This window comes from Gymnodraco acuticeps, unplaced genomic scaffold (assembly GCF_902827175.1).
Source record: "Gymnodraco acuticeps unplaced genomic scaffold, fGymAcu1.1, whole genome shotgun sequence".
Taxonomy (NCBI): domain Eukaryota; kingdom Metazoa; phylum Chordata; class Actinopteri; order Perciformes; family Bathydraconidae; genus Gymnodraco; species Gymnodraco acuticeps.
Genome location: NW_022991258.1, coordinates 191,136 through 209,136, shown reverse-complemented (window position 1 = coordinate 209,136; position 18,001 = coordinate 191,136). Strand labels below are relative to the sequence as shown.

General features: G+C 41.0%; 1 protein-coding gene across 4 annotated transcripts in view; it reads right to left on the bottom strand.

Moving 5' to 3' along the window:
• Positions 1–530: 530 nt before the first annotated feature.
• The window catches only part of helz (helicase with zinc finger), a 58,158-nt gene continuing 40,687 nt past the window's right edge, over positions 531–18,001 (bottom strand). For 3 of the 4 annotated variants that reach the window (XM_034239748.1, XM_034239749.1, XM_034239750.1), the window contains 10 exons: positions 16,891–17,176; positions 12,315–12,360; positions 11,319–11,506; positions 8,819–9,023; positions 8,599–8,681; positions 7,971–8,481; positions 6,945–7,245; positions 5,860–6,670; positions 5,000–5,297; positions 531–4,616 (listed from right to left, as the gene is read on the bottom strand). In XM_034239748.1, coding sequence (XP_034095639.1) covers positions 4,216–4,616; positions 5,000–5,297; positions 5,860–6,670; positions 6,945–7,245; positions 7,971–8,481; positions 8,599–8,681; positions 8,819–9,023; positions 11,319–11,506; positions 12,315–12,360; positions 16,891–17,176 — 3,130 coding nt within the window. In that variant the 3' untranslated portion in view covers positions 531–4,215. The remainder of the gene's footprint in view (positions 4,617–4,999; positions 5,298–5,859; positions 6,671–6,944; positions 7,246–7,970; positions 8,482–8,598; positions 8,682–8,818; positions 9,024–11,318; positions 11,507–12,314; positions 12,361–16,890; positions 17,177–18,001) is intronic. The other variant, XR_004571473.1, reaches the window with a different exon arrangement.

Here is an 18,001-nt window from a genome sequence, read left to right as displayed (position 1 = left end):
GTTTCGGCTGTACAGAGACTACATTTGTCCGACATGATGCACCTGGCTGGTCTAGGATCAGCATCACATTTCTTCTCACTCCGTCACTGTCTTGCACATTTTCTTTTTTTGGTTCCTTTTAAACGACAACACATTCATACAGCTACGTGCAAACACTGCACACTATTTCATACATTTAGTTAAATGTGGTTCTGTCATTAATGTGATCTCCCTTGAACAACTGTCATTAAACTTCCCTTCATTAGTCATGACATTAGGGCCAGGTCGAGACAAAAAGGAGCGCAGCTGCTGACACTAACGTGTGTTAAATCCAGTGTCTATCCACACAGGAACATTAAGTGGCTCTACACTGCAGAGGAAACACGCTCTTGTCTTTCTTTCTTTCTGCAAGGGCTGAGGTCCAAGCCTTTAGTCCTGAAGGCAACAACAGATGCAGCTTCAAAGTATGGCAAACCCCTTCATAATTCCTGTATTCTATATCACTGCTGTTTAATGCAGAGGATGATACAAAAACAAAGGCAGAACTCTAGAAGTTTCAATAAAAACACTTTAATAGAGAAACAAATAAAAAAAGAAAATAAACCTTTGAAACACAGTCTAAATCCTTGATTATAACCACCACCAATTGAAATGAAGAAGAGTAAAACAGATCTATTCATTATTTGTGTACCCACGAGGGAGGAACCAATGGGAATGGGAGGCTGGGAGAACAGGTGAGCCATTGATTCACTGCAGCGAGGGAGGGAGGGAGGGACAGAGGAGAGCCAACAGAGAACGGGAAGAGATGTGGCGTTTATAGAAGGCTTAACACAGTGCTCTCTACTGGCTGGGCAAAAGGTTGCTCCCTCTCCATGTGCCACACAAACTGGTTTGTTTTCTTTAAAAAGGCAACACTGATTTTTTTTTTTAAAGACAATAATTCATATAATGAAACATGGTTCAATATTGCAAGGTGAAAACATTTTAAAATCCAACTTAAAGACCTTTAGTTTCACAGTAAAGATCATGGCAAACTCATTTCTGGAACAACGTCTTAAAACAAATCAGCATTGATGACAAGTTGTAAATAACATCCGTTTAAAATGTCTTTGGCTCAATCTCTTCTGCTTCAAAATAAATAAAAATGAAGAAGCGGTGAAATATTAGTATTGCACAACTTCAGAGATTAGCCATTTGCCAAACAAACTACGATTTGTAAATATGACACAGCAGGGAGCAACCTGAGCTTCAGCCCTGCTAAGTAACTGCAGAAAAAAAGGACTTAAATGACCATTACATATTTGATTGACATGTTAGTAAAATATTATAATAGTTTTGTTGATAATGTCACAAGTTATTGTACACATCAAATAATATACCAAAATTTGACTCTGAAGGTTGAACATAAGCTTTTTTTTTTTTTTTTTTTAAACTTTTTAATTCATTCACAAATCAATACAAACGGATAAAAACAGGGATAAAACCAGCCAGGTCATCTCAACATGCATGAAAAAAAAAAAAAAAACCGTCTTCACATTAACAAAAAGAAATCAATCCATGTTGATTGTTGTGAGAAAACAATACAGGACAAATCCAGCAACATATACTTTCCAATATGTATTGTACAGTGAAATAAGTCGTCTGAAAACAGAAACTCTCCTCTTTGTCAAATCAGCCAGACACCATCTTATCAAAACAATCTAAAAAGTTACAAGATGTTGCAACGATCCACTGTCATTCATTATTCCTAGGATTATTCTTTTTTAGTTTTGCATAATTAAAAAGGGCATACCTCTTCTTTGAACAGCTTCTACAAAATTGAGGCGCTCCCAAAGTTTGTTTGTAAATACCTACAAAATGCATATTTACAAGTATGTGTTGTTTTCCGCCAAGTCAAAAGATCTGAGCCTTTGAATGACAATGTGAAAACTTTCAAACGTACGAATAAGAACATGAAGCTCTCCGCTGAGTGTTAAAAACACATCTATGTAAATCGCTGTAGGGCACTGTAGCTTACTGAGGAACGCTTTAAGAGACAGAACAGTGACTCGCTGCCGTATGAAAGCCACCGAACAGCAGGACGCTTTTAGTACAACTTTATCGATTTGCAAATGGGGCAGTGGTATTTTAACAATTCAAATGAAATGCATAACAGAATTGAGTACTAGATGACTGCTTCCAGCATTGCGTTTATTATTAAAGAAAAACCGTGGCAGATATAGTGCAACATCTTTTTAGATTTGGGACTCTATGAACGCAGTAAGATTCCTTTGCATGCAAGCTGTGTGGCCGAGTAAAAATGTATGCGTCATGTTCATGTTTTTTGGTGAGAGATAAAAAGGTAATTTGAACGTCGCAAATGTAAAGTATATCCAGAGCCATTTCATTTTGAAGTGAATGAGATTATTCAATCTGTTCTAATATTACTTTATCAATGGGACTGAAAAGGTGAATAATGTAACGATCTGAATAACAACGAATAAGACGTTACCGATTCATTCGTATCACGCAGTCCTAAAAACAGGCACAAGTCTTTGAACCGCTTGTAGTATAGCGACTTTTACTTTGTTACCTTTTTGGTTAAATCTCAAGCAGACTGTTGGAAAGGATGATGGGAAAACGTTTTCCATCGAACGATCTACAATTCCCCAAATAAGGTAAGGATGTTTATTGACAATGATCAATGTTTTTGGTAGAACTTGGAGCACATATTGGCTAATGGATGAGATGCAGGTGTATTATCTATATGACAGAGATTTAAAGATTGTCTTAAAGAAAATAGAGACTTTGGTCTTAGGGAAATCTATCTTAAAATGTGATTCAAGAAACTGGGAACTGTCTGGTACAAAACATCTACGGGACCTACACTGAGCATATTACAGCAGCAGTGATCTGAGTGCTGTTTGCTATGGTGACAAAGATCCAGTACTGCTCTGAGAAAACACATTTGTGAATAATTAATGTGTATTTTTAAATGTGGGGGTATTTTCTATGTCTCTACAGTCTCAATATACTTCTGATTTAACCAAAAAAGCTCACATTTAGCGTGTTCCAAAGCGTCTGACTGGAAGTGTTGATCACACCCTCAGTTTCCACTTACCCATCATGACACACCACTCTGACCCCACCACTCTTCACTTTCACAAACCCTCCGAGTACTGCGACCTTTTCAAAAGAAGCTCAACGTCAATTAGTGACAAAACACATTTCATATCGTCAGCAGTAATTAAAAGCATTTCCGTGGTGTAGCTTTTTGATGACACAAACTAAAGAAATAAAATGACTGAGAATCGAGCAAAGCAGTTTGGGATAATCCTATCATAGAAAGTGGTGTCTGGAGTTCTCTGATCCTTAACACAAACAAAGGAGGAATTGAGAGGTTGTTGTTTTTCGGACTTGTTTACACTGTATCTTTTGTTGCTGATGAGACATTGGTGAAAAGTAAAATATGAAATTGTCATTTTTTTGAAAACAATCACATTTACTACTAAATTACTGAAGATAATTCCTAGCTATTTCCAGGATGTCTAAGAATTAAGGATCAGAAGCCAACAAACAAAAATAATTCATAATGCAAATGCTAGCATGATACAGGAATTTAAGGACATGTCTGTGGCATACAATTCAGTCTTTTATTTTCTTTGTATTTACAGATTAGAGGAAAATGTATCTACTTCTATACACTGTTCCATGTAGTTTCTGTGTCGGTTGACCACTTAGCTTTTGTCCGTTACCACAACTACAGTAGTTTGAAAATCAAGACGCAACGTCCACTCAAAACTGAGGAATACAAAGTGATAAAACCTTCAACATACTTTTTCTAGTAACCAACAAAACCGACTTCAATAGGGAAAAATATGGAGGTCGCTAAGTGGTCAACCGAATCTCACCTTTTTATATTTTATTTTTTTTATAACTTTTTTTAGCATTACGTACATATACAAGTGTAGATAATATAAGTATATGTTCATATATACATAATGAGTATGTATATATACCGGTAATGCATTCATTATATATACTTATTTTCTTCACAGATATGTGAAACAGGAGAAAAAAGGACTGTTACAAATAAAAAGTTAAAACGAAACAAAATGCAGAAAAAAACCTACTGATAGAAACAATTTATAAATGCACTTTGTACTATTTTTTTTTGTGTTTTTAGAAACAGTTTTACCTTTTTTGTTTTTGTTTTATATATTTCAGTACTTACTTATAATGTGGGAGGGGTGACACTTATTTAAAGTAGGAATAGTACCCATTGCTACCATTTGAACTTCCTATACTCAGCTCTTGTAGGAGGGAGAGGGGGTCGCTGTTCTTTTTGGCCTGTTCAGGGCGAACAGCTCGGGGTTTGGGTGGAGCGCGGAGGGCGCTGGCGTAGGACATGGTGGGTGGTTTGCTTAAATTTGGAGCCCCTTGGCTGGCCTCTGCGGGAGCCTGCGGTGGGGGAGGTGGGGGGGGCTGCTGCTGCTGCTGCTGCGGCGGTGGCGGCGGCGGCTGCTGCTTGTTATTGGGCATGAGAGGAGGAAACTGTCCGAGGTGCTGAAGGGAGTTGAGGGAGTGGGGGTGCGCCTGCTGTCCTGCTGTGGCCTCGGCCTTCACCTGCTCCTCCGTCTGACGAAGGGCTTTGGCAGCTGCCGGACCCACAAAGAAAAAAAGAAAAAGAGAGGTGCCGCAAAAAGATACAAAGTGAATTAGACCTGAATGGAGCATCATGAATACATCTCAAACAGCTCTGTATATGAGGAACAAAAGCCTATGTGGCGAAACATCGGCCATAAGACTTAAACAGCTGAACTTTTGAAAGAACATCCATAACATTCATCTGTTTGCAACTTATATATATATCAATATTCCAATTACTTGTATATAGACTATTCTGCACTATTTCTATTATATTCTATTTGATTTGATTCACTTGCACTATTATCTGTTTTATTGTGTTGCACTGTTGGAGGAGGAACTACACTGTAGCTATGTTCGTATGACAATAAAAGCCTCGAATCTTGAAACATACCCATTAAGTCCCGGTGCTGAGCGAGGGTGGCGGCTCCGTTACATGGAATGTTCTGGAACGGACCAGGACCGGGGCCTCCGCCGTTACTCGGCCAGACGTCATGTGGGGGGTAACCGTAGGGGGCGTGTGGGTGCTGATGGTGCTGTATGTGTGGATGAGGGTGTTCCTGGGGGTCTGACGGACAGGGCTGGGGCTGCTGGGACAGGGCGGCGTGGGCGTTGGCTGGAGACGAGTCATCCGGGTAGGTGGAGGAGATGCGGCGCTGATAGAGGGGCCGGCCCGGACCCCTGGGTTCATACTGCACAGATAGGAAGGTGAGATGGATGAGGAAGAGGAATGGGGGAGAGATTTAGCCTGATTGAACGGTGTGCAAAAAATTCCTTAAAAGAGGAAGAAACCCATAAGCAGCTTCTCATTCAGTGATGGAGGCATCAATGAAAGAGAGAACACTCCTGTGCAAGCGTTTGCCAAATATCTGCTTTCTGCATTCAGCACTATTTCCATTTTCTATTCAAATTGAACTTGCCACTAAAAATAAGCAAACAACTGTTTATCTTGTTCACACATGTAATCCACTTCCTCCCCCGTTACACAGCACCTGAGCTACACATTGTTATTCTCCTTCTGCATCTTTATCAAATGTGTGAGATTTAGATCATTCAGATGTTATCAGGAAATGCTAAATCTCTACTTTATGCAACACAGAGATGAGCATTTGAGACAACTCGGCTAATCCAATCATATCATCTAAACTGTAACAAGGTGGAGAACATGTAAACAAATGCCACATTTGTAGTGCCTTGAAATAAATGGTCAGATGTTATAATGACTTTATAATGACTCAAATAAAAGAAACATACCTCATCTACATTGTGAAGGGCTGTGGCTGCTGATGTTCTGGGCGACAGAGGGTGGTAGGACTCCTGGTCTGGACCTTGACTTTGTTGTTGCTGCTGCTGCTGCTGCTGCTGCTGCTGCTGTTGTTGTTGTTGTTGTTGTTGTTGTTGTTGTACTTGTTGTTGCTGCTGCTGTTGTTGCTGCTGCTGCTGCTGCTGTTGCTGTTGTTGTTGTTGTTGCTGCTGCTGCTGTTGCTGTTGTTGGTGTTGGTGCTGCTGTTGTTGTTGTTGTTGTTGTTGTTGTTGTTGTTGCTGCTGCTGGTGCTGATGATGAAGTTGCATCAGGTGGACTTGCTCCTGCTGCCTGCTTGGATGAGCCATGATGGGCATGGCATAAGGAAGGCTGTGACCCTGGTTCCCCAACAGGTGGTTCTGCTGTGGTGGGCTCACTGACGCAGCTCCACCATGGGGCCACTGGGCCTCTTGCAGAAGGTATTTGACCTGGGAGGAAGGGGGGCTGCCAGAGTGGGCAGGGGGCTGATGCGAGTAGTTACCAGCGTTATACAGGGGGTTGGCCGGGTGCTGCTGCAGAGCTGGGTTGTTCAGAAGGTTTTCATTGAGCATGTCGCGGCCTGGGTCATGGGAGTAGGGTCCTGATGGGTAAGGGCCAGCATGATTGGAGGTGGCGACCAATGACGATGAAGGGTCACCTGAGGAGCGGGACTGAGACTGGCGGTACTGGAGGAGACGGGATTGAGGTGGGGGCTGCATCTCAGCAGGATCCCTGGGTTCAGGCTGTTCCTGAGGGGGCATCTCTCTCAAGAGACCCGGGTACCTGGGAATTACAAATGTGTTTAACACCCAAACTCATTTAAGCAGCAGCGAGGAAAAGAAAACAACAATAACTGAAGGGCAACCAACAAAAATAACATTCAACAGCAATATTTACAGTCCAATTTCAAGTAATTCTCTTGTTTAGTTTGCTCTTCTGAACACTCAATTTAAAATCATACATAACATGTTCAAAAGTCAAACTAACATTTCTTTAGATATAGGTTACAGACCAACACAAATGCATATTCAAAGAAACTTTGGGTCATTGTTGTTACCTGTTGAAAGGCGGCCCAGAGGTGGCAGAGGTTACAGCCTCATCCTCCATGTTGGCACCGAGTCCCCAGCTCGCAGCCCGGAGCAGCTGATGGGGGAATCGAGCCATGCCGGGCTGAGCCAGGTGGGCGAGCTGCTGAGGCAGAGGGAAGGCGACACCGCCCTGGAGGAAAGGGCCCGCCTCGTTCCACTGGCCCAGCCTGGCTGCCTGCTGCTGCTGTTGCTGCTGCTGTTGCTGCTGATGCTGCTGCTGCTGCTGCTGCTGCTGGCTCAGGGCCTCGAGAGCCATGGGCCCCTGGAGGTCTGAAAGTGGAACCACAAGATTAGTTTTCAAAATCGCTGTCCTCATGACTCGGTGGTCTGATGTACTGTACAGTTAAGTTTAGGATGTTTTACAATCTTTTAATTAAGGAAACGTACCAAATAAATTGCATATTTATTTATACATTACATATGATAAGAAAACATCTGATTATGTCCCATCATAATCAATGCAGAGTTTAAATGTAAACAAGGATCTGTTTGCAAATATATATATAACATCATAGAGTATCACTCCTTATGGAGTTAATCCAAAACAAAGAAAAATCAAGAAAGGCATCTTAATTAAAGAACATTTCTTTGAATCATTATTGCCTTGTTGTTGTAATGTGCTATTAATCAAAGATTTCTATTATTAAAAAAAGTCAATAACACTAGCTTTAGTCGCACAGACCAAATACCAAGTGATAATATGGGCCAACATCAACGTGAATATTAAGAATGGCAGCTACTTATTAGCCTCCCAGAAATCAAAGGACTTTGCAAATAAGTCAGATTATCAGGATAGGAACTACAGTCAGATCAAATTTCTTTTTTTGGTGAAATTTGTTTTAATTTGTAATACTTTGTTCAAGGATAATCTTTACCTGAATGATCAAGCTTGTATTACAACCAACCAAACAATAAAAAAATCTACAAAACAAAGTCACCATTTCCCATCCAAAGGTTAAGGCCTTACTAAAGGGGGGCAATAATGCTCCACTCACCCAAACTCTCTCCCATGCTTCCATCCTGTCCGTCCTCCCCAAAGCTGTTGACCCTGTTATGCTGCGACAGGCCTGGGTGGTGGCCCCCCGCGTGGCCCATTGGAGTCCTAATGGAGCTACTCATCTCCTCCACCCCTACGGACTCCGAACCATCCATAGTGGGAGACTGGACGGCCCTGTGGGGGGGAATGGTGCCACTGAAGAAGGAAGCGTTGTGGCTGCCACCAGCGTAGGCAGGGCTGAGCTGCTGCTGCTGCTGACTCTGGGGGGGCATCCCGGGGTGAGGGGGCTGGCCGACCCGATAGGGAAGTCTGGAGACCGGATACTGAGGGGGGAAGGCCCTCCCACTGGCCGGATGTGGGGGGAAAGCTGGGTTGGGTGGGGCCAGGTGGTAGTTGAGGGGTCTTTGGGCAGCTGAGGGATCCTTTCGATGCAGCATCGCATTGGGAAATCCACCAATCCCGTCAGTCTGGGAGTCTAGACTTCGACTCTGGCCTGTGTCTAAATCACCCTGGATACAAAATAAAGATAAAATACACCATGAGCAAAGAGGCGTGGCCATTGATTAATTAGGTAGATTGTTTATGGGGGAACAATAACAAATGAAACACAAGTGTCAACAACATGCCTGTTTTTCCTTCATGTCTGCGGTTTTCCTCTCTGGTGTATGAAGACGGCTCTGTTCTGGCTTTGGACATCCTTCTAATTTACCTGAAGAAAAAAAAACACATAATTACCATTGGCTTGGCTTTTTAATACAGTCCGTTCTTTCTTTTGATGGAAGGAATATTACAGTAATTTGCTAATCTTGGTGGTTGATCGAAGGGAAAATTCAATTCAAGGCGCACCATTTCTGATGGGGTCAGCCTGGAGCTCCTTATCGGGGCTGGGCTGGCCCATCCCGAGAGGAGAGGGGTGCCCGACCCCACTGTAGGGGATGGGGGACCCTCGATTCTGGGCCTGCAACAGATTGAAGTTGTAGGCCATGGCCGCCGGGTGGCTCATGATGCGAGGATCCACAGCAAAGCGATTCTGGTAACCTGGCCAAGGCAACTAAGGAAACAAATACACAGATGGACAGATTATTGATCAGGAAGCCATAACACAGGAGAGAAGGGTTAACACCAAGCGGCAAACTCTGGGAAAGAGCCGGGACGCCAATACGGAAGTGCCACACACTGCAGTTCATCTAGTGGCCAGTAGGAGCAGGCTGCAGAAGGGAGCAATTTCCATAGACCCCCATGTTAAAATGCCCAACTTTACAGCAGAAATAAACATGTTTACATCGTGGTTCAAAAAACCATATTCTCTGTATAGTTAGATTCCCCCTTCATGACTACTGTGTGGGGGGTGCATTTTTTCTCAACTCATCTGTTTAATTAATATTAAGCCTTAAAGCTTTTGCATAAATTAGGGCGTGGTCACTTTGATGGACATGTACATGCCTCACTGTCAGCTAACAGCAACTTGTCCACTCTGCTAGGCTACAACCATAGAGGCTACAACGTTAGTTAGTTGTAGTTACTGTACTTGACCCTTTAGCCGTGTTCGTGGTGATTGTGCCTTTTAGGGAATATTGTTACAAATACCAGACAATTAAAATGTCGTGCTGTGCGCTTGAATGTACTAACAGAACTTCCAAGAAGTCTAAAATTATAATATTATACATGTTAACCCTGTTCGCAGATGTTTGTGTGCTTGGTAGCTTAGCTTGCTACATATTAGCCAGCTAAGGACGTAACCCTTTATACTAGGGATGACAGTGATTATTCGAATATTCGTTACAGTCTCCATCATCGAATATTATTTTTAAAAATCGATTTTATTTATATATATTTTTATTATTATTTATGTTTTTTTTTTTTTTTCTGGCTTAGTTTCAACCAAAATATAGACTAATGCTAATAATAGTAATAGTATTAATATTTGTAAATGGCCATTGGTCACACCACCAGTTTGTTTTACTGTAAACTTGGAGGAAGCCTGCGTGCAGAGCAGACTGCTGCTGCAGCATGCTACACACCGACCCCGCCCCCCCTCTCCCTCACACGTGCGACTAAAGATGAACAAAGCGGCAGGTAAAAAAAGTTCCTCCTCGTGGAACTACTTCGAACTTACAAGTCCAAAGGAAGTTAAATGCAAGCTCTGCGAAAAGACGTTGGTCTATCACAGCTCAACCTCAACAATGCGTTCGCATTTGAGTGCGAAGCACGCCAAAGAGGTTACAGAGAAAGACGCAGCACAGCCGGGCATTACCAACTTCACTTCAAGGCCACGTCGTTGTGATGACATGCGTGCAGGTGAAATAACTGCACTAATCACCAATATGATAGTGAAGGACATGCCGCCAGGGCTGCCGAATAATCGATTTTGATCATGGTCAGTTTCTGGCAACCCTACTTTATACATACATATACATTTTAGTTTATGATTCAGCCTTGGGTAAGACTTTTATAGTCTATGGCTATGACGCCCATAATGCTAAACGGGAGCAAATGTTAATAGGGGACCCAATTATCCCAGTGGAGCCGCAGGGGGCTAGCTCCAGCCGGCGTCCCGGAGCTAGCCCACTGCGGCTCCGTTAGGTCCGGGCGGTGGAGTCCGTCTTTTCTCAACGTGTGAATGACAAGCATTAAGAATAACAAAATATAGCTAATTCTCTTGCAGATTGTCTCATTTGATTATGAATGTAACGTTTATATAGGGGAACTACACTGTTAGCAGTAACTTGGTACGCATGTATTTCATGTTAGCTTAGCTTATTAGCCTGAGCTAGCTCTGTTTACTTCCAGTTCGGAGGCAGCAGGTCCCGCCTCGGCTCCGCCTCTTTGCCCTTATTTGGAGCAGGCGGGATTAGACTCTGACGTTGCTGTCAAGCCGTTAGTGGCCGACTCCGCCTACTAAGGGCTTCACGGCAACTCTGCAGAATCCTATGGGTGACGTCACGGACACTACGTCCATTTATATATACAGTCTATGGTTAACACATACTGTGGATTATGGAGAACACATTGTTCTCATATCAAATACATATGAATTAATCAAATAATGTTCTTGCCATATACTATTTGTAAGAAATACGCAAATCTCAACTAAGTGGAGCTATTTAACTAGTAAGATTATTCTATGAGAAAAAACTTGTGGTATAATTCTGAGCTGGCAAATTTTATGTGAAATAAAGTGATATTCTCGCATTATAAAACAAATGCGATATTTGACAAAATATTTAGACGGAATAGAAGATTATAATATTGGAATATGACCGTGGCCTGGTGGCACATTGGATATAGTGGCATTGTACACATTCTAACAAGTGAATTTGTGTCAGTTTAAAAAGGTGAAACTTACAGGCAGGGGCATGGACATGACCATGTTTCCACCGTACACAGCTGGGACGTAGAGGATACTGGCGCCGGTGTGGGGATCTATCCTCTGAACAGGACTGGGTGACTTGCCCATGCCAGCTGGTGTGCCTCCCAAGGGTGGGCTGAATGCCCGAATTGGGTTTCCCATCAACACAGCTGGGTTGGGTTGCACTGCAATGGAGAAGATGGCATGTTAATACAAGTAAGCGCAAAAGATTCTTAACCGTAATGCGATGACACACTGAGAGCATGCAACACACAAGTCCCAAGCATATCTAACTATTCATAGCTTGGAACATGTCCAATTATACCCTGTATGATTCTAACAGAGATGAAAAACAGCTGATGGCCAACCCTGTATAGATAAAGAAGGGTTTTTATTTAATGTTTTCAGTAGATGGATGTAGCTGGCTGACAGTTTTTCAGCGGCTACAGCAAAGTCCTTGTGTTCCCGCCCGTAGTAAACATTGTATTATCAGCTCCTTGCCATATTGTTCAGGGCTGCATCGCACTGATGGCTTCAGCAGCCTCAGGCCTTCATGCATCCATCTGGGCGGCTGCATTAGACTGGCTCATATTAAGCTGTCGAGATGTGCGCTTGTTGGTGTGTGGGGAGTGAAAGGGAACAATGGAAACCTGACCATATTCAAAAATATATAAATATGATAATGACAGCAATGCTACAGGGATTTCCTTTATTTTTTTGATGCAGTATTTATTAACCTTAGTAATGTAGAACTTTCATGGTACGTTTCAAATGTGAACTGCCTGTATTCCTATCCCTTTATCTACATCCAGACAAGTTAATATTCTAATCACCTTAAATGAGCTACAACATATACAGCATATTAAATTGCTTTTTATTGTTATGATCTTTGGGGCTATAAAAAAAAGTCTTACGTTTGCTGTTGCAATTTCAGATATGTCAGAAAACAAGAAAAATACATGAACAGAAGAACCAAGTAACAGTTCAGCTCACCATATCCTTCCGGTGGTAGATGCTCTGTGTGGTTGGCATGTTTTCCCTGTAAGACAAAAGAATCATTAGAAAATCACAAGCAAAACTTCAAGGGTATGCATTAAACAAATATTTCACTGCTTTTGTTTTTACACAATAGGCCAACGTAAAGCTTGGGGTTTTCTTGTAGAGAGGCAGTTTCTATTTACTCATCAACATTTTTAAATATGTCCAATGAATAAAAGCATTTAAATGGAGGAGTCATTATTAAAGGATTGCATTAATAAACCCACTAAAGCCATTGATCAATGTATTCCATAAACAACCACGGATCGAACTAAGCTGTCCAAAATCTCAAACACATAAGAGCTACACTGCTGCGTGTGTCCGACATAACCCCGGTTAACTCTGGATTTATTTTGGGACTGCTTTGTTGATTTCATGATACGAGTTAACATGTCCGCCAAGTAAGAACCTTTGTACCACATCTCCAGGGGGCTTCAGTTACAGCACCAGCTTCTATACATGTACACGCAGAGTTTCAACTGAATCCTGATCAATGTTGACACACGCACTAAATTACTCATGAAGGCCATACACACAATCAGCTCCCGTGAGATCTCCCAATACCTGAGTTTAGGAAGATCCTGTCTATTTTATTATGAATTGCTATACGCAAGCATACACAACAATCTACTTAGAGCTCTTTCTGCGGCTGGTTCTGTGAAACGCAGTCTCTCTCGGTTCAATGAGGTGTTAACAGATAGTCCATGACAACAAATATGCTTTCTTCAAGCGGAAATTCATCACATGCTACATTCCAATGCCTTTATTATTATGCTGATATTATATAAAGCTAATATTATTATATATCTTTCAGGTAAAGGATAGTAATTCTGTTGAATTTTTAAGAAGTCCATAAACTACATTTTTTCTGGCACTTCCTACTACTACTCAGTCTTTAGCACTTAAGACACACTTTCAAGTATTGCAGCAAGAAGTTTTGAACAAAAGATGAATAATAAATAACTTGAACATCTGACATTACAATGCAAACCAGTACCACAACACCACAAAATGTATAACATCACATAATAGGAATGGCTTGTTTTAGCAATGCTGTAAAATGTTCCTGGCAAAGCCTGTCTACACCAAGAAGAACATGTTGGAAAGAAAAGATAATTTGCTGAGAAAGATTAAACTAATACTGAAGATGAGACACTAGGAGATTCAGCTGTGAATGCTGCATTTTAAATAACAACTTCTGAAAGACAGCCCGATCATATTGGGACGGATGTTGTCAAAACTGACAGGGAACTCTTTCTCAATATGATCCGTCTCCTTCCCGCAGCTTCACACCCAGCATAGCCAATGCTCTTTAGTACTTCAAATATGGTTATATTCGAAGGGCAGCATGTCCTCTCAACCTAAACTGAGAACCAGCCAACATACAATGTGCTTCCACATATAAAGAGATTTAATTTGAAACGGCACCTTTCTTATTGGCATGAGATAATGATTATTATATCAAATGACTGCAACTAAAGCCCAAGTCAGTGTCGGTAGAATGCAATGATCTTGTAGTAAATGCACAAAAGATGCAATCTTGTAACATGTACTCTATATTGCGAGAAATATGTTCTTGAAATTAACACAGATGATTTCAGACAGGCAGTCTGCTATTTTATGGCGTAACATCAGCCGAGCTAATATGATTAATGTCCTTAAACAAAGAGGATCTGCTGAGAAGATATAGCACTTCTAACTGGATGTTTAAACACTGAGCGATTATATACTTCCTTCTTTTCGACCTTTAACTATCCAATGTAAAGAAAAAGGAAGTGATGCCTAGGGTTTGTCTTTGTTAAACCTCTTAAGCCCCGAGCCTGTTTTTCAGGTTTCAGGCTCAAAAATGACATTCCCAGAACAAATGACCATATCTTCCCTTCTAAAAGGGTTAAATTAATAATCTTTCCTCTCAAAGTAATGATAAACCTGTGAGTTGGATGTAGAAAAGTCAGAATCAATATAGATGTTTTTTATTTTAAAGAAAATTCAGATTGAACATGGTAAAAAACTGTAAATTATAGTGTCCGTCCAAAAAATATGTTGTACTTATAGTGAAAACTAACCTTGGATGATGGGTTAGTAGACTAAAAGCTTTAGGAATCCAAAGTACAACATATAATAAGTACCCTGTATCAAGATTAATGCAAAACAAGTGATATTTGACCTTTTTAGACAGATTTAGCAAAAACAAACCTCTTCTGGGGCCATTTGGGTGGATTTTCCATATCTCTGGCCCCCCTTGCTGGATTTTGACATGTGACATCTCTTTCTGACCGTTAGAGCCAATAGAATCGAAGGGAAATCATCCCGCAAACACTCATGTTAAAAAAAAGGTGACGTCTTCGCGCATTCAATGAAGCTACAGAGCGTAGGAATGGCCTGCTCTACTATTTTAAAACGGAATTGCAGTTTTATTGCTTATAGATTATCAGAACATTTCAATGTGGATTGGATATTAACCTATGGATTAACTACATCTTCGTTGTTATCGTTTTAAATGCCATTGAAGACCAGTTTAGACCAGACAAAGACGAAGGTAAGCCATGTTAGCGTTGTGGGCTACCTAGCGCCACTTGTTTTGATGTACGTTTTTGTTGATAACGTCGCGAGTTTGTAACTTTCAGTGTTTTCACCGTTAGATTCTGTGTCTCCTTGCGATCATAAACGATGTGTTGGATGTGCAGCTAGGATAAGTAATAAGGGAGCTAGGAGTGATTTTCGGTGCAGTAATAGATTAGCATTTTTCGCTCGGGGCTAATTCAGTGGCTCACTGTTAGCATTGTGTTTTGTTTTTTTTAAATAAATGAAAAAGATCAGTTAAATTAGTTTTTTCCCGTTATATGGATATAAAATATTCATAGTTTATTAAATATTAAGGTTCCTTAGACATTGTTTCCTGCAAATGACGCAATTTTGTGGGGCTTAAGAGGTTACCATTTTGAATGTCAAGTGCAGCCGTAATAGTTTGGTTCTCAATGACACTCTTTATCCGTCGGTGAGGTAGTGCTGAGCAATCAATGGCACGAGGTTGTGGTTTGTTGAAGAGATAAATAAAGATACTAGAAAGATCTTAATCGAGATGTGCACACAAACACAAACGCTCAAGAATATGTGCCAAAAGGAAGTCACACAAGGCTACGTAATACCAAACATTTCACTTGTTCCCGACACCAACTCACTGTATCACTTCTTACTAGAAAAAAATCGGTGCATACAAAAATAATGAATACATAGTTGGTTTAATTAATTGAAATTGCACTCGTAAATCCTATTTCCCCATAACAAATGGCCCTGATAGTGCTGAAGGTTGAAACTACATAAAGCTTTGGAATGCAAGACATTTCTTTTAAGTGTCAGACTTGCATACTTGCACCAAAACACCATCTGTGTCAGAAAACAGCTCACCACAATATGGAGTCAACTAAAGTATATATTTCTGGTAAATGGATGCCTTACACACAAACTATACGCTTTCTGAATACATTTACAAGTATTTGCAACTACACATTGTTTACAGTTTTTTTGGTCCTTGGGTATTTTGCTTGTTTATGACATTGAAACGTTTCAACACATGTATTTATGCATTTTCTGCTCACACTTAAGCAACCACATTCAACCCACCACAGGTTTTTATTAGTAACTAGGTTGAGACCATTTTAAGGGGAACTAACTTATATATTTTTATTTTACATCTGCAGGGATTTGTTAGCTGAACACCACAGCAGGCACAATGTACGGTGGAGCCAGAGAGCTCCAACCTATACATTGGCCACATGCTGCATTCATTCCATAGTGCATAGAGATAGCACCATGTCTGTGTGGTCGTGAGCCACACAGTTTGACTGTGAAAAGAGAGAGGAACTGTGGGGGCTCTTTTAAGTCAGCTGATGCTGCGGAGCTGCGGCTCATTAGTCCCAGTGGGAGACGGCAGCAGGTTGGCAGCTGTGGTGATTTCGTTAACCTTTACCTCAGGGCGGGCAGGGAGAATGGAGATACAAAGAGACGTTTCTACTCCACAAACAAACACCACATCCTTCTGTCCAAGCCTGCAATGCTAATTGATGTGTTGTTTTTCAGGGGTCAAAATGAACAGCCAGAAAGTAATTTCCTGTGGTGGAAAATACATGGAGTCATTTTGATAAAGATGTGTTTTGTGCCCGCGTGTGCAGAGCTTCTATCATTTGTTTTGTCTCTAAAAGCAAGGAGCACTCCATTTATTCTGGATCATTTGTTTACTATTTCCACAAAGCAATAAATGGTTATCCAACAGATTACATTAACATAGAAAACCTTCTAACATTTGAGCTTTTCAAATCATCCTCTGCTCCACCTGTTTGTTTTTGTATTCTGCCTCCCTAAAGCCTATTTACAGTATTTACAGAAGAAATACAATAAAGGCATAAATAAGATATAAACATTTGATTCATTACCCACCGTTTGGTGTCCGAATGTGAAACGCCCATATAAAAAAATGGCCATGAATAAGATGTAGGTGGAAAAGAGTAATGCTTTCCACTGAAAACCTCACCTTAGGGGGGGACTGCTGCTGCTGTAACTGCTGCGGACCCTGCTTGCTGGAGGAGGCCTGTACATGCTGAGGATGTGGGTGGTGGAGGGGGTGGAGGGACAGTGAAGACGCGTGGTGCCCGAGCAGTGGCCTGAGGGCGCGGGGGATGAACTCTGGAGCCAGTGGGTTGAGGACGTAGGTCTTCTTTAGCTCCAGGGCCTCCAGCTGAGACTTGATCTGCTCGAAGGTGATGCCGTGCAGACTGGAGTTTTCATGGCAGATGGAGATGAAATGCTCCCAGAACTTTCTGTAAAGACAGGAAGCAACAGATGGAGATGAGGCTTTCTTTCTATTTTCCTTTATGCCTCCTTGGATTGAGTGTTTCATGGATCATATAGTTAATGTTTTGTGCTGGCAGTGTAACAAATGACTCCTTAAAAACAAACATGAACAAGGCATGTGCAAAGCAGGTGTTAAAAAGGAGAGAGGAAAGTGAGGAGAAGGAAAATCAGCGGAATGATGAAGCACACCAAAGGGAAAGTAAATTAAAGCTAGGAGGAAAACAGGAGCGACAAGAATGAGAAGAACAAAGAGCACCGTGGTCTCTCAGTCTACAAATCTGTCAGCTTTAACAAATACAATCATACCATTCTCCCTGGAACTAGATATGTGAAAATGGGCTTTTAAGGCGAGACACCCCAGGTGAATAGGGTAATTTTTTTTACTTAAAAGTATCAGCTAGAAATTTCTCCAGTTAATTACTTACAATAAGGCAATTGTTTTTTGTATTACAAGTTTTCTGAAATAGCATGTTTAAATATGCAAATTATCCATTATCTCATTAAATATGCACATATTTTAACACATTTCAGGAATCGAAATCTGAACTTTGGATAAAGCCAGGTTCAAAATTCTTGTTTCATTTTGTAGTCATATTAGTATCTAAGGCTTTTACAGAAGGGATTTTGGATATCTCTTTGTATCACTCCATAAATCAGAAAATACTGTCAACAGCCCTAAAATATCAATTTTCGCCATGTTTTTAGGTATACAATGTTGTATAATTCAGGCTATGAATGATATATGAACAAACCCTTCTGTAAAAGCCTTCATAATATTGATAGGAATATAA